General features: G+C 49.8%; 1 protein-coding gene and 1 long non-coding RNA gene across 3 annotated transcripts; one reads left to right on the forward strand and one right to left on the reverse strand.

Moving 5' to 3' along the window:
• Positions 1–220: 220 nt before the first annotated feature.
• PHYHIP (phytanoyl-CoA 2-hydroxylase interacting protein) lies at positions 221–12,286 on the reverse strand. 2 transcript variants are annotated; one of them, XM_084768141.1, is made up of 5 exons: positions 12,146–12,286; positions 7,114–7,298; positions 5,739–5,913; positions 3,505–3,622; positions 221–2,281 (listed from the first exon to the last, which is right to left on the reverse strand). In XM_084768141.1, exons 2-5 carry the CDS (start codon positions 7,276–7,278, stop codon positions 1,747–1,749), a joined length of 993 nt encoding a protein of 330 aa, XP_084624267.1. In that variant the 5' UTR covers positions 7,279–7,298; positions 12,146–12,286; the 3' UTR covers positions 221–1,746. The 2 variants fall into 2 exon arrangements, with proteins under 2 accessions (XP_084624267.1, XP_084624266.1); XM_084768140.1 differs by lacking the exon at positions 12,146–12,286 and adding an exon at positions 11,392–11,719.
• LOC311589616 lies at positions 11,856–13,468 on the forward strand. The gene is made up of 2 exons (XR_014776585.1): positions 11,856–11,994; positions 12,362–13,468. It is a non-coding gene; the product is annotated as an uncharacterized lncRNA (long non-coding RNA).
• The last annotated feature ends 5,530 nt before the right edge of the window (positions 13,469–18,998 follow it).

Below are 18,998 nucleotides of genomic sequence, written 5' to 3' on the forward strand. Positions count from 1 at the left end.
TAAGGCTCAGGAACCATATCAACCATGTCCATCATAGTGGGGATGTGGGGCCCACAGAAACAAGGCAAAGATGGCTGTGTATGCACCAGAAAGCAGACCTCCCTGGACATCAAGTCTGGAGCGACCTTGGCCTTAGAGTTCTCCGCTTCTAGAACAGTGAGAGTTTGTAAGTCGGTGGTATTTCACTGTAGCTGCCTAGATGGACCAAGACAGACGGAGCCCTTGGGCCATGACGGTTTATTGATGCACATGGCAAGCACAGCACAGGAGGGTGTGCCCCACCCAGGGACAGAGGACAAGGCAGCAGGCCACGCCCACAACAATGCTGTCAGCAGAGGGGAAGTGTCTGGGGCGGGGGCGGGGCGGTGTCAAATCCTCTTCTCCATACATCCCCTAGCATCCCAGACCTCCTCACCCATCCCAGTGAGGTACTTGACTGTCTACTAGGCCTGTTCAGGCAACCAACCCATTCACCCATCCCTCAGAGGTATGGCCCTGTGGATCTGCCAGCTCCTCTGTCCTTCACAGAAATCCAGCTGCCTGTGTATCATCTGTCGCCTCTGAAAAATGTTACTATGCCCTTCTCTCCTTCCACTCTCTCTCTCTCCACTTGTCTTGTCTCAGGGAGTCTACCCTCGCCACCCAGACAACAGTAAGAACAAGATGAAAACACACAGGAAGTTGTGGGGGGAATTCATCAGGAACTCCCCAGGGGATCAGCCCAGAGAGCAGATAGGGCTGGTATTTGGAGCAAGAGGTGGTGTGGTGGTGAGCCCACGGTTTGGCCCACATGGCACAGAACAGTCATGACTCCAAGGCAGAGCGGGCGAGTGAGCGAGCAAAGTACACAGCCGGGCAGGATGCCAGGGCTCTGCGGGTCACACTCAGTTCTCTGGTTCTGTCAGGCCCATCAAGACATGAGGTGGCCCACTTCTGGCCGAGGAACAGCTCTCAGGGGTTGCCTTCCCCCTCCTCGACCCCAGTGGCTGTTTTTGCAGACCCTGGTGCTTTCTGAGCAAGGGATTAGGTTTGCCGAGGAATCCGTCATCTCCAGATTGAAGAAACGTAAAATCTCAAGAGACCAGAGCCCTTCGAACTAGAAAATGAGAGAGGGTACTTTTCCAAAGAGTGGAAGGGCATCTCAAGTGGGCCAGTGACAGTGACAGAAAGGATGGACAGTTCTCCCATGCGGGAAGTGGGCTCTGGGGAGTAAGGAGCAGCCAGGGGGAGACAGCAGTGCAGGAGGTTATTTATAGAGGGGGAGCCCTGGCCTGGTGGGGTCAAAACCTTCAGGCCCAACTGAGTAGGAAGTAGGCTGTCTGGGGTGGCCCTGAGTGGGGTGGGTGGGGCTAGGAAGGAGGTACCCGACAGCTTTCTGCAATCTACACGGAGGCCAAGCTACACATGGGCTTTGGCCCTGGAGGCAGGAAGGATTCTGGGAGTTGGAGGCCTGCTTGGGGCCAAAAAAAAAAAAAAAAAAAAAAAAAGAGGCAAACAGAAAAGGAAGTGATCACCTGCTGAAAACTCCCCTCCCCACGTCCACCAGGCCTGGAATGGGCCATGCTAACTAAGAGGACCATCTTCTGTTGTCTCCAGTATGGGGAGTAAGGGTGGATGGACAGAGTCGAGGGAGCATCGGGAGGGGAGAGAAAGCCAGCTCCCCAAACCTAAGCCACACATCTCCACCCCCCCTCCCCCCTCTTCCTGTCATCTCTCCCCAGCCCTCCGGCTCCCCAGGAGGAGTCCCTAGCGGCCAACACTGATATTGCAGGTTTTGCAGCTGGGATCCTTCTTGGCATCCGCAGTGGACAGGCTCATGAGCTGGTGCCCGCTGATCTCTCCCAGGGTGCCCAGGGACAGGTCGACGGGCTCGGTGTAGATGATCTCCAGGATGAGGTCCTGAGCATGGCGGAAGATCAGCTCCCCATCCTCCACGCTGCAGGTCAGGAACTTGTTGCAGGCAATGTCCAGGAGAGGCAGGCGGTCACGACAGAAGCGGTCCCCCAGGGAGCCTTTGGGTGCCAGAACCAGGATGGCATAGTGGTAGGCTGTGTACATACAGTAGAAGTCCGCGAAGTAGAGGTTGGTGCTGGGGTTGAAGAGGCGCTGGGCTGGGATCTGGAAGCGCCAGCGGCCGTAAGGGGAGTCCTGGGGGGGCTGGCCTGTGTTGAACTCGGTGTTGCAGCTGAAGAAAACGCCGTGCAGCATGCCACTGGTCGGGGAGCCGTGGCTGCCACTGTTGTCCTTCAGGTAAGGCTGCAGCACATTCCCGCAGTGGGTCCTGCCCACCAGGGAGGAGTGCCAAAAGAGAAAGGAAAAATGCCACGGGTTAGCTCCTCTCTGGAGCTTGGCTGGCAAAGTGTAGTTGAGAAGAGAGGAAGCCAGCCCGGACCGACTCCCGGCATTTCTTTTAGCTTGCGGCTAGTCTCAGCCGTTAAGTCATTTCATGCTGTCTCCCTGACCAGACTCTGAGGACAAGGGTAGCCTCTGCCTTATTCTATGTGTCCTGGCCCCTAAAATAAGGAGCCTGGCACAAGTGAGTGCCCCTCATCTCTCTTTCACTCTGTTAAAAAAAAGGAGGGGTGGGGGGTGGGGGAGGAGCCTAAACAGGACCCATAACTCTTCTTTAGTACAAATACCAAATACTTTGGCTCCTCACTGCTTTCTTAGAGCAAGAGGGGGAACGCCCTACCCTAGCTGCCAGTAATGATAAAGACAGTGACAGTGGCAGATTGCCCTGACCTAGCTTAGAAGGACAGGACTGGAAGCAGTGTCAGCAGGCAGGGGGGATGGTGGGCAAGCCTTGGTCTAGCCTCACTCTCGCCTGGTTCTAGCTGTCCTGAGAGACAAGTGACTTGCCAGCCCTTGTTGCCTTGAGTCGGTCTGTCTGTCTGTCCCCTGCGGGTGCCTACCCCCACCCTGTCTCTCCTCAAAAGAAAACAACATGCATGTGGGCAAATAGGATTGAGGTTACTCTGGCTGGACCCTGTGGGTGGGACCCTCCAAGTCTCACCCTTTTGGGCTTCTTTGTACCCATTTCTCATCAGTATCCTGAGGGATTTGCCCTAAATGCCCTGGAGCTTCGGACTCCTCAGTCAGCTGGCAGATGGAGTTCCTCCAGAGACCACCATGCTCTGGAGGAGTCTTTTATTTTGCCTTCTTCCTGCCACCTCCCCTGTGCTCCTGTGTCTGAAAACTGAGAGACAACTGACAGTGCACGAGAGAGCCCACTAAAGGAACTTTCCCAGAAGGCAGAGTTGTACCCAGAACTTACTACCTGCCCTTGTCTGGCCAGCAGGGTCCTCCTCTTCTTTGCTCTTTCCTTAGCCCCAACCCCAAAGTAGCAGTCACTTAAAAAAAAAAAAACTTTTTTTTTTTTGAGACAGAGTCTTGTTTATATAGCCCAGGCTAGCCTCAAACTTGCAGCACTGCTTCTGCCTCTGCGCTCTGGAATGGAGGAAGAGCTGGGAAGGGAGAAGGCTTAGCAGTTCTGTCTTGCCCTACCTGGCATGCTGGAAGTACTCCTTGTGATGGTTGCGGTAGAACACGGAGAAACGGAGCATGCGGCCAGCGATCTGCTCAGCCTTCTCCTGCAGCTGGGCGAGGTGCTCCTTAGCATAGTCTGTAAGAGTCCAGGCAGAGTGAGGTGAGTGAAGGGTGACCTGCGCCGTCACAGCCTTTTTCTCCTGACGCCACCCACCATGCCTGTGGGCAGCCTCATCCTCTTGACCGACAAGGGAGCTTCTGAAACAGCCTGGACTCAGATGGGGACAGGCCAGCTGGCCTTGACTGGGGACATGAAGAACGGCTTGATGTCTCTTTTCCTCCCTTCTCTGTCAGCATTGCCAGAGGCTCAGGGCCCTGAGTCCAAAAAGGACAAACGACTGCCTGTTACCATGCTAGGGGCTCCGGGACTGTCATCCCAGGACACCCTCATGTGAAAAGAGGGACGATGGGAAAAATAACAATGACGTGAGAGAGAGAATTACAAGGTCCTTTGGGGAGGGCCCTTCAAATCCAGGGCGGGGAGAGCCTGCCCCATGACTAGCTAGCGTGGTGGCTAACTGTAATTGTATGCAGGGGCTAGTGATGACTCAAAGAACAGAGCCTGGACCTCAGCTAAGTGTTCAGGTAGAAGAGGACCTGAGGCACTAGCTGTCTATTTCAGTCCCTCTATTTAGGAGAAATAAAGAAGGCCAATATCAGGACAGGAAAACCACCCCCCCCACCCCCGAGGCTGGACCTGGGGCCTTGGAGCTGAGGCAGATTTAGACAGTACCTTGGAACAAATTAGAGGACAGTGCCCTTTGCTTATTGTAGCCACTGCATTTCTGTGTGCTTGGGTAGACCCAGCTACAGCATTTTCAGGTCCCTAATTTAAATTAAACATCCACTGCATACGCAGTTCTGTGGGGCAGGGTTGGGGAAAACCAAGATATTCACCTACAAGGAGCAAGAGGGCCTCTCTGGTAGAACTATGGCAACTCAAGGAGACTAGGGGCACAGATTTTGGCAGAGGATGGAGCCAGCAGCCTTGGAGGCCCCAGGGCAGAGAATGTTCTCTGCCCCTTGCTTGTGACAGAGAGCAATCTGGAGCAGATCTCACATGGACACCAAAGGGATAAAATAGTTTAGGGGCAGCTCCTTGGCTATCTGTGGCAAGCATATGCAAAGTGACATTTGTTCTTGCTAGAATTCGGGAGTTAGGCTCTGCCCAAGAGACCTTAGAAGACCATCAGAGGTGGACCATTTTTCTAGGCTAAGGGGGAGGCTTAGGACAAACAAAATTTTATTGTCCTACCGAATCATCATTGGCAGACTACTGATGAACAAAGTGTGGTCCATCCCACACAGGGGAACACTGCCTCACCTTGCATGGGAAGGAATTCTGACAAGTGATGCAGCATCTGTGTATATTACTGACATTATGGTAAAAGAAATAATCCAGTCGCCAGAGGACAAATACTTGATTTCACTCATATGAGCCATCTTACATAGTCCAAGATCATAAACACAGAAAGAGCAGAGGTAAACACAGCCCAGAGGAGAGAAAGGAGAGCGATGATGGCTGTGAGGTGAGGGTATACCTTCTGGCTTTGCAAGATGGAGAAGCTCTGAGGATTGGCTGCACAATAACAATATAAACCCGCTTAAGACTTCGGTACTTAGAAATAGTTCAGATGGTCAGTTTTACATTGCACCTATTTATCACAACTACAAATATATACTATTGGGGCTGAAGAGGTGGCTCAGCAGCTAAGGACACCTGCTGCTCTTACAGAAGACTGGAGTCCAATTCCCAGCACCAGGGTCGGGTGGCTCACAACCAAACCACCTGTAACTCCATGTAACTCCAGCTCCCAGGGATCTGACACTCTCTCCTGGTCTCTGAGGGCACTCAAATGTATGTGTGTACACACACACACATACACACACACACACACACACACACACACACACACACGAACACACACACACACACACACACGAACACATAAACAAAAATAAAGTAACTTTTAAAGCCAGAAGAGCAGTCCCAACCCTCCTCATGCAGGTGGTATTGTCAATGTACAGAGCATCTGTCTAGGCAGGCTCTGGGTCTTCTCTCTGGCCTAAACACAGCACCCAGAATGCGGCAGGTGTTTCTGAGCATGCGGGGCTAAGATGAGTCCTTCCACGGCGCAACCAAGCCATGTGTACTATGGAGGTGGGGTATTAATACGACATCAGGCTCTCACCCCCAGTGCAGAACTCCACGGTCTCACTCCAGCCTGACACCAGGTACTCCCCGTCACTCTGTTTCACAGCCGTCTGCACAGCCACACTGTATTCCGTCCGGGGACTCAGAAACCAGTGGCCTCTCACTGTCATGGGTAGAGGCACTGCCTTGGCCACGAGCTTGGTGGGGACATCCTGAGAAGTGGAGTACAGATGGAGAACCAAGCATCAATCTTGAAGTCATACCCGATCTTGCCCTTATTCCAGATTCCCCACTCCCCAAAGCATCTCTCCTCTTCCTCCCAAGGAGGAGCAGAGTTTCAGAGACTCCACAGCTCCATGACCCAGTCACCATTTCACTGCAGAAGCAAGCAGCACCTTGGGGAAACCATCTTCTAGGCACCCCCCATGCCCCACTTTCTTGTGAACTGATGGGAAAGGTCACTTGGGAGGAAAGCCCCAAAGTTGAAGGTGGCAAGACCATCATTTTTGAGGGAGACTTCGAGAAATCTGCACACTGCAGTGCCGTCTCCACGGCAACAGCAAATGCTGGGAAGCCAGGGAGGAAGAGAAAAAAATATGCCTTATTCTTTGGGGGGAGGGCCAAGGGGGTGGTGTTGAGCATTCACGTCACCGTGGCAACTGGCCTGCCAAAAGACACCCAGATCTGGGGAGCCAGACCCAGAGAGAGAGAGAGAGAGAGAGAGAGAGAGAGAGAGAGAGGGAGAGGGAGAGGGGAAGCGCCCACACCAAGGCTGTCACCCTGGGAGCCAGCTCCTTCGCACTGAACTCTCCCCTGCCTCTGCACACAGCTGTAGAAGATGAGCGATGAGCTGTTTCCTCCCACCTGCTCCTATGCTGGCTTTTAACCTGGGGAAAGGACACACTGAAGCGAACCTCCCTACCATGCTTTTCTACACCGAGGAAACAGACTAGCGGGCAGGGAGGGAGCAGAGGATAACTAAGACCGGGCACAGCATCACATACTCAGCTAAAGGGGGCCTATGTTGACCACCGGATCACAACTCCTGGACCTTACTGGAGCCTGGACCATGTGACGTCTTGGGCTCCACCTCACATACCCGGTACTCTGTTCCTATCTGAAGTTCTAGCCATGGGGAGGGGGAATAACAACATTGGTGCAAACAGCATGAAAAACATCTCTCATGGGATCTTTCCAACAACTCTACAAAGGGTGGTGTGGTAATTCCATTTTTACCAAGGAAGACACTAAGGCTCAGAAAGGTCATAATCACTTTGGCAGAGTGACCCTGTCAGAAGAATCTGGAGTTTGGCCAGGTATCTGGCTTTTCACTATTTGTCTGGAGAGTCCCAACACTTCGTTTCCTTGTAGGCTAGGGGCTGGGGAGAGGTAGCAGGACATTCTTCACTCACCCGGTGCTTGAACTTGTTGGAGTTCTTGTTTTCCTTCTTGTTGAGGTCAATGAAATAGTGGGTGACCCTCTCCAGGTCACTGTCTTCCATGGCCCAGGAGATACGGAAAGAGTCACAGGTGATGTTATTAATCTCGATGCTGTGGGGAGTGGACAGCAGCTCCATGATCCCCTCTAGCTTGGCTCCTGTGGGGATCGAGGGACAGAGGAAAGATTAGCCCCTTCCTCCCATCACAGAGCTTTCGGGGCATGTGCTGCTCCCATCATGCTTTGCGGGGTGGAGTCTTACATATCCATCTAATGCCCCTGCCTCATACAGGTGATAGAAAAGATCGCAAGGGGGGCGGGGGGCTAGACTGGATAGGAGGGACCCAAGGTGAGATGGGGTACCCATCGGAGAGGGCTCTTGGCTCTTCTTAGAGGGTCCACGGAGCAGCCGGTCTCTGACAGGTGGCAGAGGCAGTGGGAATGCTGCAAACACTGGGCAGAGGGACAGATTTGCAGCAGATGGAGCTGAAGAGGGAGGGGCCCTCAGCCAGCAGGCGAGAAAAGAGAAAGGGTGGGAGTAGAGAGGACGGGGAGCAGGAGGAATGCAGGAAGCACCTGCTGAGGGGCTGGTGCCTGAGGGCTGAGGCAGGTGGCAGGTCAGGGGCAGCCATGAGTCCACAGGTGCCAAGATCCTGGGTCTCAGGCCTCCTCCCTTGGAGTGACTGGGCAGCCAGGGACCCTGCTGCGCAGGGTGGGGAGGGACAAATGCTATGGTTATCTCTCCGGCATGGTCCACAGCCTGCTTTAAGCCTTTTTTTTTTTTTTTTTTGGTCCATTACTTTGACATGCAGTTTCTATTTTCACAGATTTCACTTGACTTTTTTTTTTCTTTCCTTTCTTTCTTTTCTTTTTTCTTTTTTCTTTTTTTCTTCCAAGATGCTTGCAGCCCAGGCTTCAAACTCACTACCCTCCAGTCTTAACCTCCCAAGTGCTGAGATTACAGATGTGTGTTCATTTCCCTTGTTTTTTGTTTGTTTTTGTTTCTGTTTTCTGAGACAAGGTTTCTCTGTGTAATAGCCTGGCTGTCCTAGATTCACTTTGTAGACCAGGCTGGTCTTGAACTCACAGAGATCTTTCTGTCTCTCCCTCTGGAGTGCTGGGATTAAAAGCATTTATCACCACACTTGGTTTAAAGAATTACTTTCAGAGCCAGGCGTGGTGGCGCACGCCTTTAATCCCAGCACTTGGGAGGCAGAGGCAGCCTGGTCTACTAAGCAAGTTCCAGGACAGCCAAGACTACACAGAGAAAACTCTGTCTCAAACAAACAAAACAAAACAAACAAACAAAAGAATTACTTTCAACAATGACGTCTATCGAGGGCCAAAATAAACCAATGACATCTCACACAAGTCTGGCGATATATAGGTATTATATTCTCCTTATTTTATTTTATAGACAGGTAACCAAAGTTGGGGGTGCTGCCATGTCCAAGGCCACGCAGCCAGCAAATGACTTACACTCTAGAGGCAGAGTTCTTTGGGAGGTGTGTGTGTGTGTGTGTGTGTGTGTGTGTGTGTGTGTGTGTGTGTAGTGGGCACATGATAGATATATGACAATGTTCTTGTTGTTTATTTTTCTTTATCCTATCCCAGTTTTTCAAGTGACTGAAGTTTCCCTTGCCTCTGACTCTCATCCCTTCACCTCTCCCCTGACCTTGTGCCCTTTGGGCTTGAAAGGACTACATCATTGCTTTATTGGGCTAGCGTGAGCTCTTCTCTATAGGCTGGTCCTCCCAGGAAATGGGGAGCTTGGGGGAGACACATAGCTGTGGATAGACTTGCTCGGGGCCCTTTTCTGGCTTCTCTTCTCCAGCTTATTACCCAGCAGATCTCCTAGCACTCCCCTTCTTTGGTCTCTTCGTTCTTTTTGTTTTTGTTTTTGTTTTTTTTTTGTTTTTGTTTGTTTGTTTGTTTGTTTGTTTTGAGACAGGGTTTCTCTATGTAGCCTTGACTGTCCTGGACTCACTTTGTACACCAGGCTGCCTTCGAACTCACAGTGATCCCGCCTGCCTCTGCCTCCCAAGTGCTGGGATTAAAGGTGTGCACCACCACCACCACCACCACCACCACCACCACCACCACCACCCATCACTCACCCGCGGCTTCTTTCTTTTTCTTTTCCTTGCCTAGGAGCTAGGGTGAGGGCACCTTGTGCCTGCAAAATCAGGTACTTTTATTTATAGCTCCCAGAAAAAAATCCAGCCCACATTTTCCTGTCAATTAAACCTGCTCCAGTGCCTGGCACCACTAAATTCAACGGTGGCCTGCCTCGGGGGCAGGTATAGGAAGGGGAGTGTGGTTGATGGCCTTATCTGCCCAGGTGTTCCTCAAAATCCACTCTTTCCTCAGCGTCCCACCCAGCAGCCAAATGCCCTTGGCTTCGTGCATAGGAGATCTATGGTAAATGATCATGGGAGAGCGACCAGGTCTCCTCCCATCCAGAAAGTGACTAACGCAACAGGGCATCTGGAAAGAACCCTACAATAATATTACTGTGCATCATTTGGGGAAGAGCTGTGGAGCAGCAAGGGGTTAGCATACCCTTAACACTGGCAAGAAGCTTCCGAGGGAGCGTTTTCCACCCACGAACATGAACATACACTCCCACCTGAGGACTTGAGTGGGTGGGGGTGGGGGTGGGGGTGGGTCACCCACATGGGATTCAGACTACACCAGCCCGGAGGAGACACTTGTCCCTGCCTTGATCCGTCCTCACTTTTGAGTCTTCCTAGAGGCAAGGGCAGCTTTAGTGGTGGGTGGCGACTCTGGGCCAGGTGTTTGCTCATTCCTTCTTCTCTCCATTTCAGGGAGAGCTGCTCCCCACCCTAGCCTAAGGTCTGGGAGAGTGGGAGCAACTGACACTACAAGGGCAACCAGCCAACATGGACGAAGGGTGGGTGTCAACCCGGCTTCTCTACACCCAGCTGCCTAGGGAAGGGCAGTCTGTGAGGAACAGGTTGAGGCAACACCCTAGGAACACCCACACTCCCATGTGAAACCACCCTAAGTAAGCATGTACACACCCCCACGCAGGCAGGCATGCACGCACATACACATGCGCAAGGGGTGCCCACATACCTCTGTATATGCCCCCACAGACATCTTCAACCACACTCACCTGCACATAGATCTACCCCCCCCCCCTGCACATTCTAAGAATGCCCCAGTATTTCCCCTTCGAAAGCTGTTGCCTTGATGCCAACCCACACATGTTCATGTCCGCAGGCTCACACATACCGCATGCATGCGCCCCTCATCATCACAAGCCATATTTGGGGAAAAGAGGAAGCCATGAGCACCAACCCATATGCATGGTGCCTTTCCCAAGAAGGCGAGCAACCCACATGCCTGCCTGTGCACACACGGACATTTGAGCACACGTCAGTCCTCGCCTGGATTCTGATATTCTCCATGGAGCCTTTGTAGGTTCCAAGACACAGACTTTGAAAACATGTTTGCCACTGGCCACCTTGGATCAGCCTGACTCCTCAACAGGCCAACAGGTCTGCACGCCTACTCAAGTCTGCCCACAAACAGAGGTCTGCGCCTACACTTCCCACCTACCTACCTCCTCTTGCCCCGAAGTTGCCCCTCCCCGCATAGAAACAGCCTGGTTGCTACAGTACTTCCTCAACATGTACTCCCACCCACATGACAAGTGACATGTCCACCCCCTAAAAATACTGCCTCTTGGGGCTCCTGCCACATATACCCACAGGCTATTCAGATAAACGCTCCCCCCCCCTTCCCCGACACATACACACACACACACATGTACCTCATGCGTAAAAAAATGTTCTGAAACATGCCACAAGCCTGTCAGAAACCCCAAAGGAACCTAACTGCGTGGAGACAGACCTATCTACGCAAGCTAGTCTCCAGCCTCCTCCCAACCATGCAGACACGTTGTACACACTAGGGCCCCTTCCCCAAGCCCTATTCCGAAAAGCTACTGGCATGCCAGAGGGAATGCTCCCCCACCCAGCTGAACCTTTTGCCATCGCTGCCACCGACTGCGCAGAATGGTCACGGGGGTGACTAACTGTGTCGCCCCGGAGACCAGATCCAGCTGTTCAGCTCTTCGCCAAGGACTTAGGGGAAAGGGGACAAGGTCGCCAGGCCTGGCAACCCAGGTGGACAGCCAGGACAGTTGTTGGGACCCTGGTGGCCACAGCTCTTAACCTCCCAGGGTAGGCAGGCAGGATGGTTTGGGGGAAAGAAGCGCACTTACCTGGCTTCAGCCGGCCCTGCAGAGGAATACTTGGAAAAGAAGGAAGGGAGAGACCTCTGTGTGGATGACGAGCTCCTCAGGCAGGGGACAGCAGCCTGACGCCTGGGTCACAGGCAGCGGGGCTCGCTCGCTCCTTTCTGGGCTACAGGGAAGGCTGCTTCCATACCCCACAGGCAGCTCCTGTCTGGCTCTGCAGCTACCGCTACTGCCCCCGGCAAAGAAGACAACGTAGCTCGCACCCCAGCGAGTGAGCGCACAAGAAGAGAGAGGCAGGAGCGAAATCAAAGCAGCGTGGAGGAGAGAGAGAGGCAGAGAAATCGAGAAGGAACGGGAGAGCCAGACCGAATCTGGCTCCACCAATGGGATCAGTGGCTGCTCAGCGTCAGGTGATAACGAGCAAGCTTGGTCCCTGCTCGCCCAGGCTTGTGGGAGGGGGAAAGGGCAGAGGGTCCCCCGGGGAATTATACAGATGTCCTTGGAGGCAGCAGCTGTGGCTTCTGCCACCTTTCCCCCATTCTTCCAGGACAAGATGCCTCTTGAAGTCGGTCCAACACACCCCCTCCTTGGATATCTCGGGCTTGAATTCAGCCCCCAAACTTTAAGGTGCGGGGAGAGGGGGTGGAGCTTAATCCAAGGGCTCGGGAGGCTGGGTTAGGGAAGGGTCTCAAAGAAGGGTCTGAGCTGGGGTTGGAGGGACCTTATCCTCAGTCTAGGTTAGGGGACCTTCACTGATGCACAGCTCTGTTTTTCTTACCAACTCTTATGAAGAGAAACGAGTCCCACAGCCTTGGAGACTCTGGAGTGCCCAGGGAGACTCTTCCACTGTTTAAGTGTCCTCAAGAAAAGGAGTGGGAGAGAGGCGCTGTAAGATAGGGAGGGATGAACAGAGGCAAGAATGCGGGGGTGGGGGTGGGGGGTGGTGGAAGGATACACAGAGCTTTGAGTGTTCTCATCCCAATCCACCCTGCAGGCTTGAGGCCACCAAAGCCCTGAGACTGCAGCCAGAGCGAACTATCAGCAGGAAGCTGCGGATGGTTGGAAGTCCCCAAAAGAACGCCCGAAGAAAGTTGATCAAAGCGACAGAGACCAAGAGTTGATCCAGTGATGAAAAGGGCAGGGTTTGTAGTCGGATGAAAACAGGCACAATTTCAGCTGTGTGGTTTTCGAGCTGGGTGACTCGGGACAAGCCGACTCTCATCTGTGGAGTGAGATGATGATACTGGATTATTGTTATCATGAAACGAGATCATTATGTAAGTCACTTAGCTCTGGGCTTGGCACCTAAGAAATGTCAGTCAACCAGTCAGAGTGGCTATCTTTCTCATCGTCGGTGGCAGTTATCTGCCCTGCAAAGAGCCTGCAGTGTTCTAGAGGGTACACGGAAGAGAGTAAGGAGCCTCTAATTTGTCCTTCTATGTCTACTGATAGAAGCGAGGATCAAAAATGCGTTTTCAGGGCCTGGAGAGATGGTTCAGAAGTTAAGAGCACTTGCAGAGAACGAAAGTTCCAGTCCCAGCCTGCAACCATCTGTAACTCCGGTTCCAGGGGAGTCCCGCTGCTCTCTTCTGGCCTCTGCCGATACCTTATGTATGTGGTGCGGTTGTAAAACCGTTTCCTCCAAGATTGACACATTCCATCCTTACAGGGGCGCTCCTTAAGCAGGAAGGTGAGCAACTCAAAATATATCCAGGAAGTCTCTGAAACTGAGCAGCTTCACTAGGCCCCCTCCCTGCTGGAGTAAACAATAAAAGCCAGAGTCGCTCTCAAAAGAACTAGAGTGAGCTGCAAAGCAGACTCTCAGACAAACCAAAAAGACTCTGAGACCAGACCAGCTGGAAGAGGCAGAAACTAGCTGAGCTGCTGGGAAGAGGGCTAGACCAACGGAGGAACCTGGAAAGGACATTCTCCAACCTGCTGAGCTGGCTGCAGGCTGTGCAGTGTGCTTCTTACGGTTTCCTGCTTTATATGTTGGGGAGGGCTTTGGTGACGAGCTGGGTTTGAGCCATCTTTGCTGCTGTAAGTAACCCCTCACCCATATTTCTGTAAGTAACCCCAATAAAACTCATTGGTTCACCAAGTTGGACTCTGGTGGTTTCTGCAATTTGGTCTGTCGTGGGCTTCCTATCTGGGGTGAGCAGATGTGTATTTTGTCTCCCCAGGCAAAGTTTTGTCATACAACACGTGCATCGACATACATGCAGACAAAACACCCATACACACACACAGTAAAATAAATTTTAAAACATTTTTCTCCCGATGGGTGGTGGTGGTGGTACACATCTGTAATCCCAGCACTCTGGAGACAGAGGCAGACAGATCTCTGAGTTCAAGGCCAGCCTCGTCTGCAAAGTGAGTTCCAGGACAGCCAGGGATACACAGAGAAACCCTGTCTTGAAAACAAATAAACAAACAAACAAACAACAAAAAACCCAACCCCCTTTTTCCATATGGAATTTGTGGTGATGGGGATTTTGCTCAGGGTAGAATATTTGAGTGTTCGCCTGGAATGCACAGAGCCCACCTCACGGGTGGCATCTGCTTCTTGGGAGGTATAGATGAAGAGAAGGATCAAGAAACTCAAGACGTCCTTAGCTACTGTGTGAGTTTAAAGCCAGTCTGAGGTATGTAAAATTTAATTTCCTAGCCGGGTGGTGGTGGCTCATGCCTTTAATCCTAGCACTCGGGAGGCAGAGGCAGGCAGATTACTGTGAGTTCGAGGCAAGCCTGGTCTACAAAGTGAGTCCAGGATAGCCAAGGCTACACAGAGAAACCCTGTCTCAAAAAACCAAATAATAATAATAATAATAATAATAATAATAATAATAATAATAATAATAATTCATTATATTTGTGTTGAACATATACAGATTTTTATTTTTATCTAAACCTCACAAAGTATTTAGATTGCATTAGGAAGAAGTAAATTACTGAGGATGCCCACAAGTTACATGTAAATCCCATGCCATTTTTTTCTGTAAAGTACTTGAGCATCCTCTGGTTTGGTAGCTGTGGATGTTGGAACCAATCCTGTCAATGCTAGGTTCTAGGTACAAAGTGGGTTTCAGAGCAGAAAGAGAGGCCAGCACCCACAGAGGAGCTGGCAAATGAAAAGGACACAGCAGAAAGGGGGCCTAGAAAGGGGGACACAGCAGGTGGCACTTGACCCTGTGTGAGGACCTCAGAAAGCAGAAAGCATGAGCTGAGCATCATGGGACAGGCATGGGGAGGGACTTGGGAATCTATGGATACTGGCAGCAAGCCTCAGAGAAGGTGACAATGACAGAATGAAGAGTCCGCAGGACGCGAAGCCAAGCAGAAGCCAGACCTGCCTTGGATGGGCGTGAGAACCCGAGCGAGTCTGGTCAGATCCCGTACCACAGCATGTGGAGTGGTGTGTCACGCAGGCAGAATGAACCACCCCTTTGGCCAAACCCAAGGCCCTGCCCCTCGCACACCCACATTGAGATGTTGAAACTCAGAAGAGATTTGAGACATCGCCGCCCGGTGAGGAACAGTTTCAGCTGTCTAGCCTAAAACTCTAAGACCAACCCGAAGGGCAGCAAAAGGGAAAAAGAAAGAGTCTCTGTGACTCAGTTTCCCTTCCTTAAAAGGAAGAGAGCCCTGGGCCATCTATGCCTCTCACTTCAAGATGGCACTTGAAGTCTGCCTGAGATCATGGGCTTTGCTGGCGGTGAGCAGCAGCTGCGTGAATGACCCTTTGTGCAGCCGTGTGCCCGGGAGTCAGACAAGCAGGTGAGGACACAGCCCTCTGTGGCTCACGCCTCTTCTTGCCTCAAAGGACTCCTCTCAAAACAGAAGGGAAACTCACGGTCAGAACAAAGCAAAGCTGCGTATAGGAAACCCATCAACCAACCAAGTGGATGCATTGTTATGTTGGTTTTGTTTGGCTTCTTGTTTCTATTAGTCAGGGTTGAACTATGAAGCTGTGGCTGGCCAGGAACTCATTATAAAGACCTTGACCTCACAGAGATCTGCCTGCCTCTGCCTTGAGTGTGCCAGGATTAAAGGTCTGTGCCACGCCATCATGCCTAGCCAGCTATGTTAGTTTGGTAACCTTTTTTTTTTTTTTTAGAAAAAACACACTCCTCTACAGCATGGTCTGGCACTTTGTATTTGACTGTTAATTATTTTACTCCCAGAGGTCAGCTTGCTGTCTTCTGACGAGCAGACTATCACTTACCCGAAATGACATTTGTGAACTCTGTCTCCAAATAATCTCTTTTTGACCAACAAAATTACTACCACCTGGAGCCAGGCTTAGTGGGACAAGCCTGCAATCCCAACACTCAGAGGCAGAGGTAGAAGCAGGCAGATCTCTGTGAGTTCGAGGCCAGCCTAGTCTACAAAGTGAGTCCTGAACAGCCAAGACTACACAGAGAAACCTTGTCTCAAAAAACAAAAAGCAAACAACAACAACAAAACAAGCAACAACAACAACAACAACAAATGCCTACACCTGGGCAGGGTAGAAAAGAGGGAGGTGGGGGTTAGGTTCCAGGGCTGAGAGGATAGAAGGATCACAGGAGGAGAGACGGGTGGAGGAGAGAAAGGAGAGAGCTGCCATGGGGTAGCGTGAACAAATAACACGTGGCGGGGAGGAGCCTACTGTGAAGATTGGTAATGGTGAAAGCTGCCTAGAGGAGAAACACGTGCAAGTGCTGGGACACTGGATAGGAAATAGCCAGCTAGGGATTACTAGAGCAATTGCCATGGGATGCGGGGCTGGGAGGTAAAGCTTAGGGGGTTAGTTTCTGCCCAGTCCAGTGTATAGGCACATTAAAAATCCAACAAGTGTCTGTATCTTTTATTGCTATAATAGTGGCTTTAATAAATAACCATCCTAATAATTATATGGATTAATAGTAGATATTAATAACCAACTTTCCACAACAGCACATGGCCACGATAGAAAGACGTGAGCATTTCTCTGTAAAACTTAAGAAGAAATTAAAAATCACTAGTTTTTTGCCCTTTCAGAAATAGGTATATGATATATACACAGGGTTTATTACCAAAAGTGGAAGGATTAAAACCTGTTTTTCTGACTTAGCAATACCCATTTATTTATGATATGGTCTGAATTGCTGTCTTGCATTCCCTTGTCAGGTCCCTTTTGGAACCAATCCTCTACTCATATTCTCTCTGTCTGTCTGTCTGTCTGTCTGTCTGTCTCTCTCACTCAACAATACTGCAGTAAACATGCTTATAACAAAATTTCTTCTTGTGCCTTAATTGTACTTCTAATAAGTATGAAAGCTTAAATATGCTATCAAAATACAGATTTAACGAACTGATTTTTAAAAGATCAACCAGTTGTGATGGCTAACACCTCCAGCACTTAGGAGACTGAGACAGAAGAATTGCCTTGAGTTCCAGGCCAGTCTGGGCTATAGAGTGAGCTCCTGTCCCTTAAAAAAAAAAAAAAAAAAAAGTCAGAGCCAAATCAAAGCAAAACAAAAACAAACAAAATGAAAACACTACCCAAACAAAACAACCAAAATTATTTGACAATAAAGCCTTTGACATTTTTTGTTTATTTGTTTTTTGTTTGTTTGCCTTTTCCATGACAGTTTCTCTGTATAGGCCTGACTGTCCTGAAACTCACTTTGTAGATCAGGCTGGCCTGGAATTCAAAGATCCACCTGCTTCTGCCTCATGAGTGCTGGGATTAAAAGCATGTGCCACTACTGCCTGGCTAAAGTGCTTATTCTTTAGAAACATATATTGTGATGTTTATACATTAGTAACATAATACATATGACTTGTTTCAAAATGGTCTTGGTGGGTGGGGACTGAGATAAAACAAGAATGGAAATTACTACTAAACCTGGGTTTTTGGAGATCTAATGAGCTATTTTTTTCTACTTTTGTGCGTTGTTCGAAGTTTCCACATTAAACATTATACCTAAGCCAAGACTGCAACAGTAACAAAGGCACTTATTAAGCACAAAGACGAGTGCCAGACATGTGATTCCGAAGGCAGACTTGAGAGGTTGATTCATCAACCTCACAATTGAAAGGATAATGGAAAGCAGGCTCAGCCCCAAAGTTATAAAGCTAGTATTCAATTTCAGATCTGAATGCAAGGACTTCATTCTACATGGTTGAAGGCAGGGCTCATTCTGTAGTGCAGGCTGGCCTCAAACTCAGTAATCCACCTGCCTCTATCTTCCAAGTGCTGGGGTTAAAGGTGTGGGGTTAAACGTCCTTATTCTTTAGACACATACATTGTAACATAATAAATATTATTTGTTTCAAAATGGTCTTGGTGGGTGGCGATTGAGATAAAATAAGAGAGATGAATAGCAAATACAGGGTTTGATACACTATAGAAACAACCTTTCTTTCTTTTTCTTTTCTTTCTTTCTTTCTTTCTTTCTTTCTTTCTTTCTTTCTTTCTTTTTTCTTTTTTGAAACAGGGTCTCTCTGTGTAGCCCTGGCTGTCCTGAACTCACTTTGTAGACCAGGCTGGCCTCCAACTCACAGAAATCCACCTGCCTCTGCCTCCCAAGTGCTAGGATTAAAGCCATATACACCACCACCCGGCCAGAAACAGCCTTAAAAAAAAAAAGAATTTAAATTATTTATTATGCTTTAATTAACAATTAAAATTTAATTTTTTACTTTTATTCACATGGAGCCTCAGCTGGCTGTGAATTCCTGACCCTCCTGCTTCTACCTCCCTAGTGCTGGGATTAAAGGCATGCCTCATCACACCCGACTAGATTTATTTATTTTATGAGTATTTTGCCTGCATGCATGTATCTAAACCACATGTATACCTACAGGTGGTTGGGAGCCACCATGTGTGTGCTGGGAACTGAACCTGGGTTTTCTGCAAGAACAGCAAGTAGTCTTAACTTCTGAGACAAGTAGCCAGCTCCAGTCTTAGTACTGTTTATGCACTTAATAAAATCAAAATTACAGGTAGATTTTCTTTCCAGGTAAACTGAGTGTGGAGATCCTGTGAGCCAACAAAGCACACCTCCACCCCCCCACCCCCTCCACATACAGCGGGAGACAATGTTTCTGAGCAGTGAGGGAGCCCCCACTGCTTATTTCCTTTCTCTGCTGAAGCTGTATTTATACACTCTGCAACCCTCAGTGGCCATGCTCTTCGTAACTAAAGAAAATTAATGAGCTGATCGAGTGGCATAGCTCCTCAGGAGGATGAAACTGGAGGGTCACAAGTTTGATGCTAACCTGGGCAACTTAAGAACAAATCCTGCCTCTGTGTGGTGGTTTCAATAGAGAGTTCCAGGACAGCCAGCATTACACAAAGAGAACCTGTCTCAAAACTAACAAACAAACAACTGCAACAAAACAAATGGTCAGCCTTGAAAATATATAAGTACCAGTAACATTGTATTTATGTAATTAGGAAAACACACTACTACCAATTAACCTTTAAAATTTTTTTTTTTTTTTTTTTTTTTTTTTTTTTTTTACTATTTTAAATAAGAGCCAGGCAATGGTGGCTCATGCCTTTAATTCCAGGAATCGGGAGGCAGAAGTAGGCGGGTCTCTGAGTTTGAGGCTAGCCTAGTGTACAGCACATCTTTCAGGACAGCCAAGGCTATACAGAG

Source organism: Acomys minous (assembly GCF_964271855.1).
Source record: "Acomys minous genome assembly, chromosome: 18".
NCBI lineage: Eukaryota > Metazoa > Chordata > Mammalia > Rodentia > Muridae > Acomys > Acomys minous.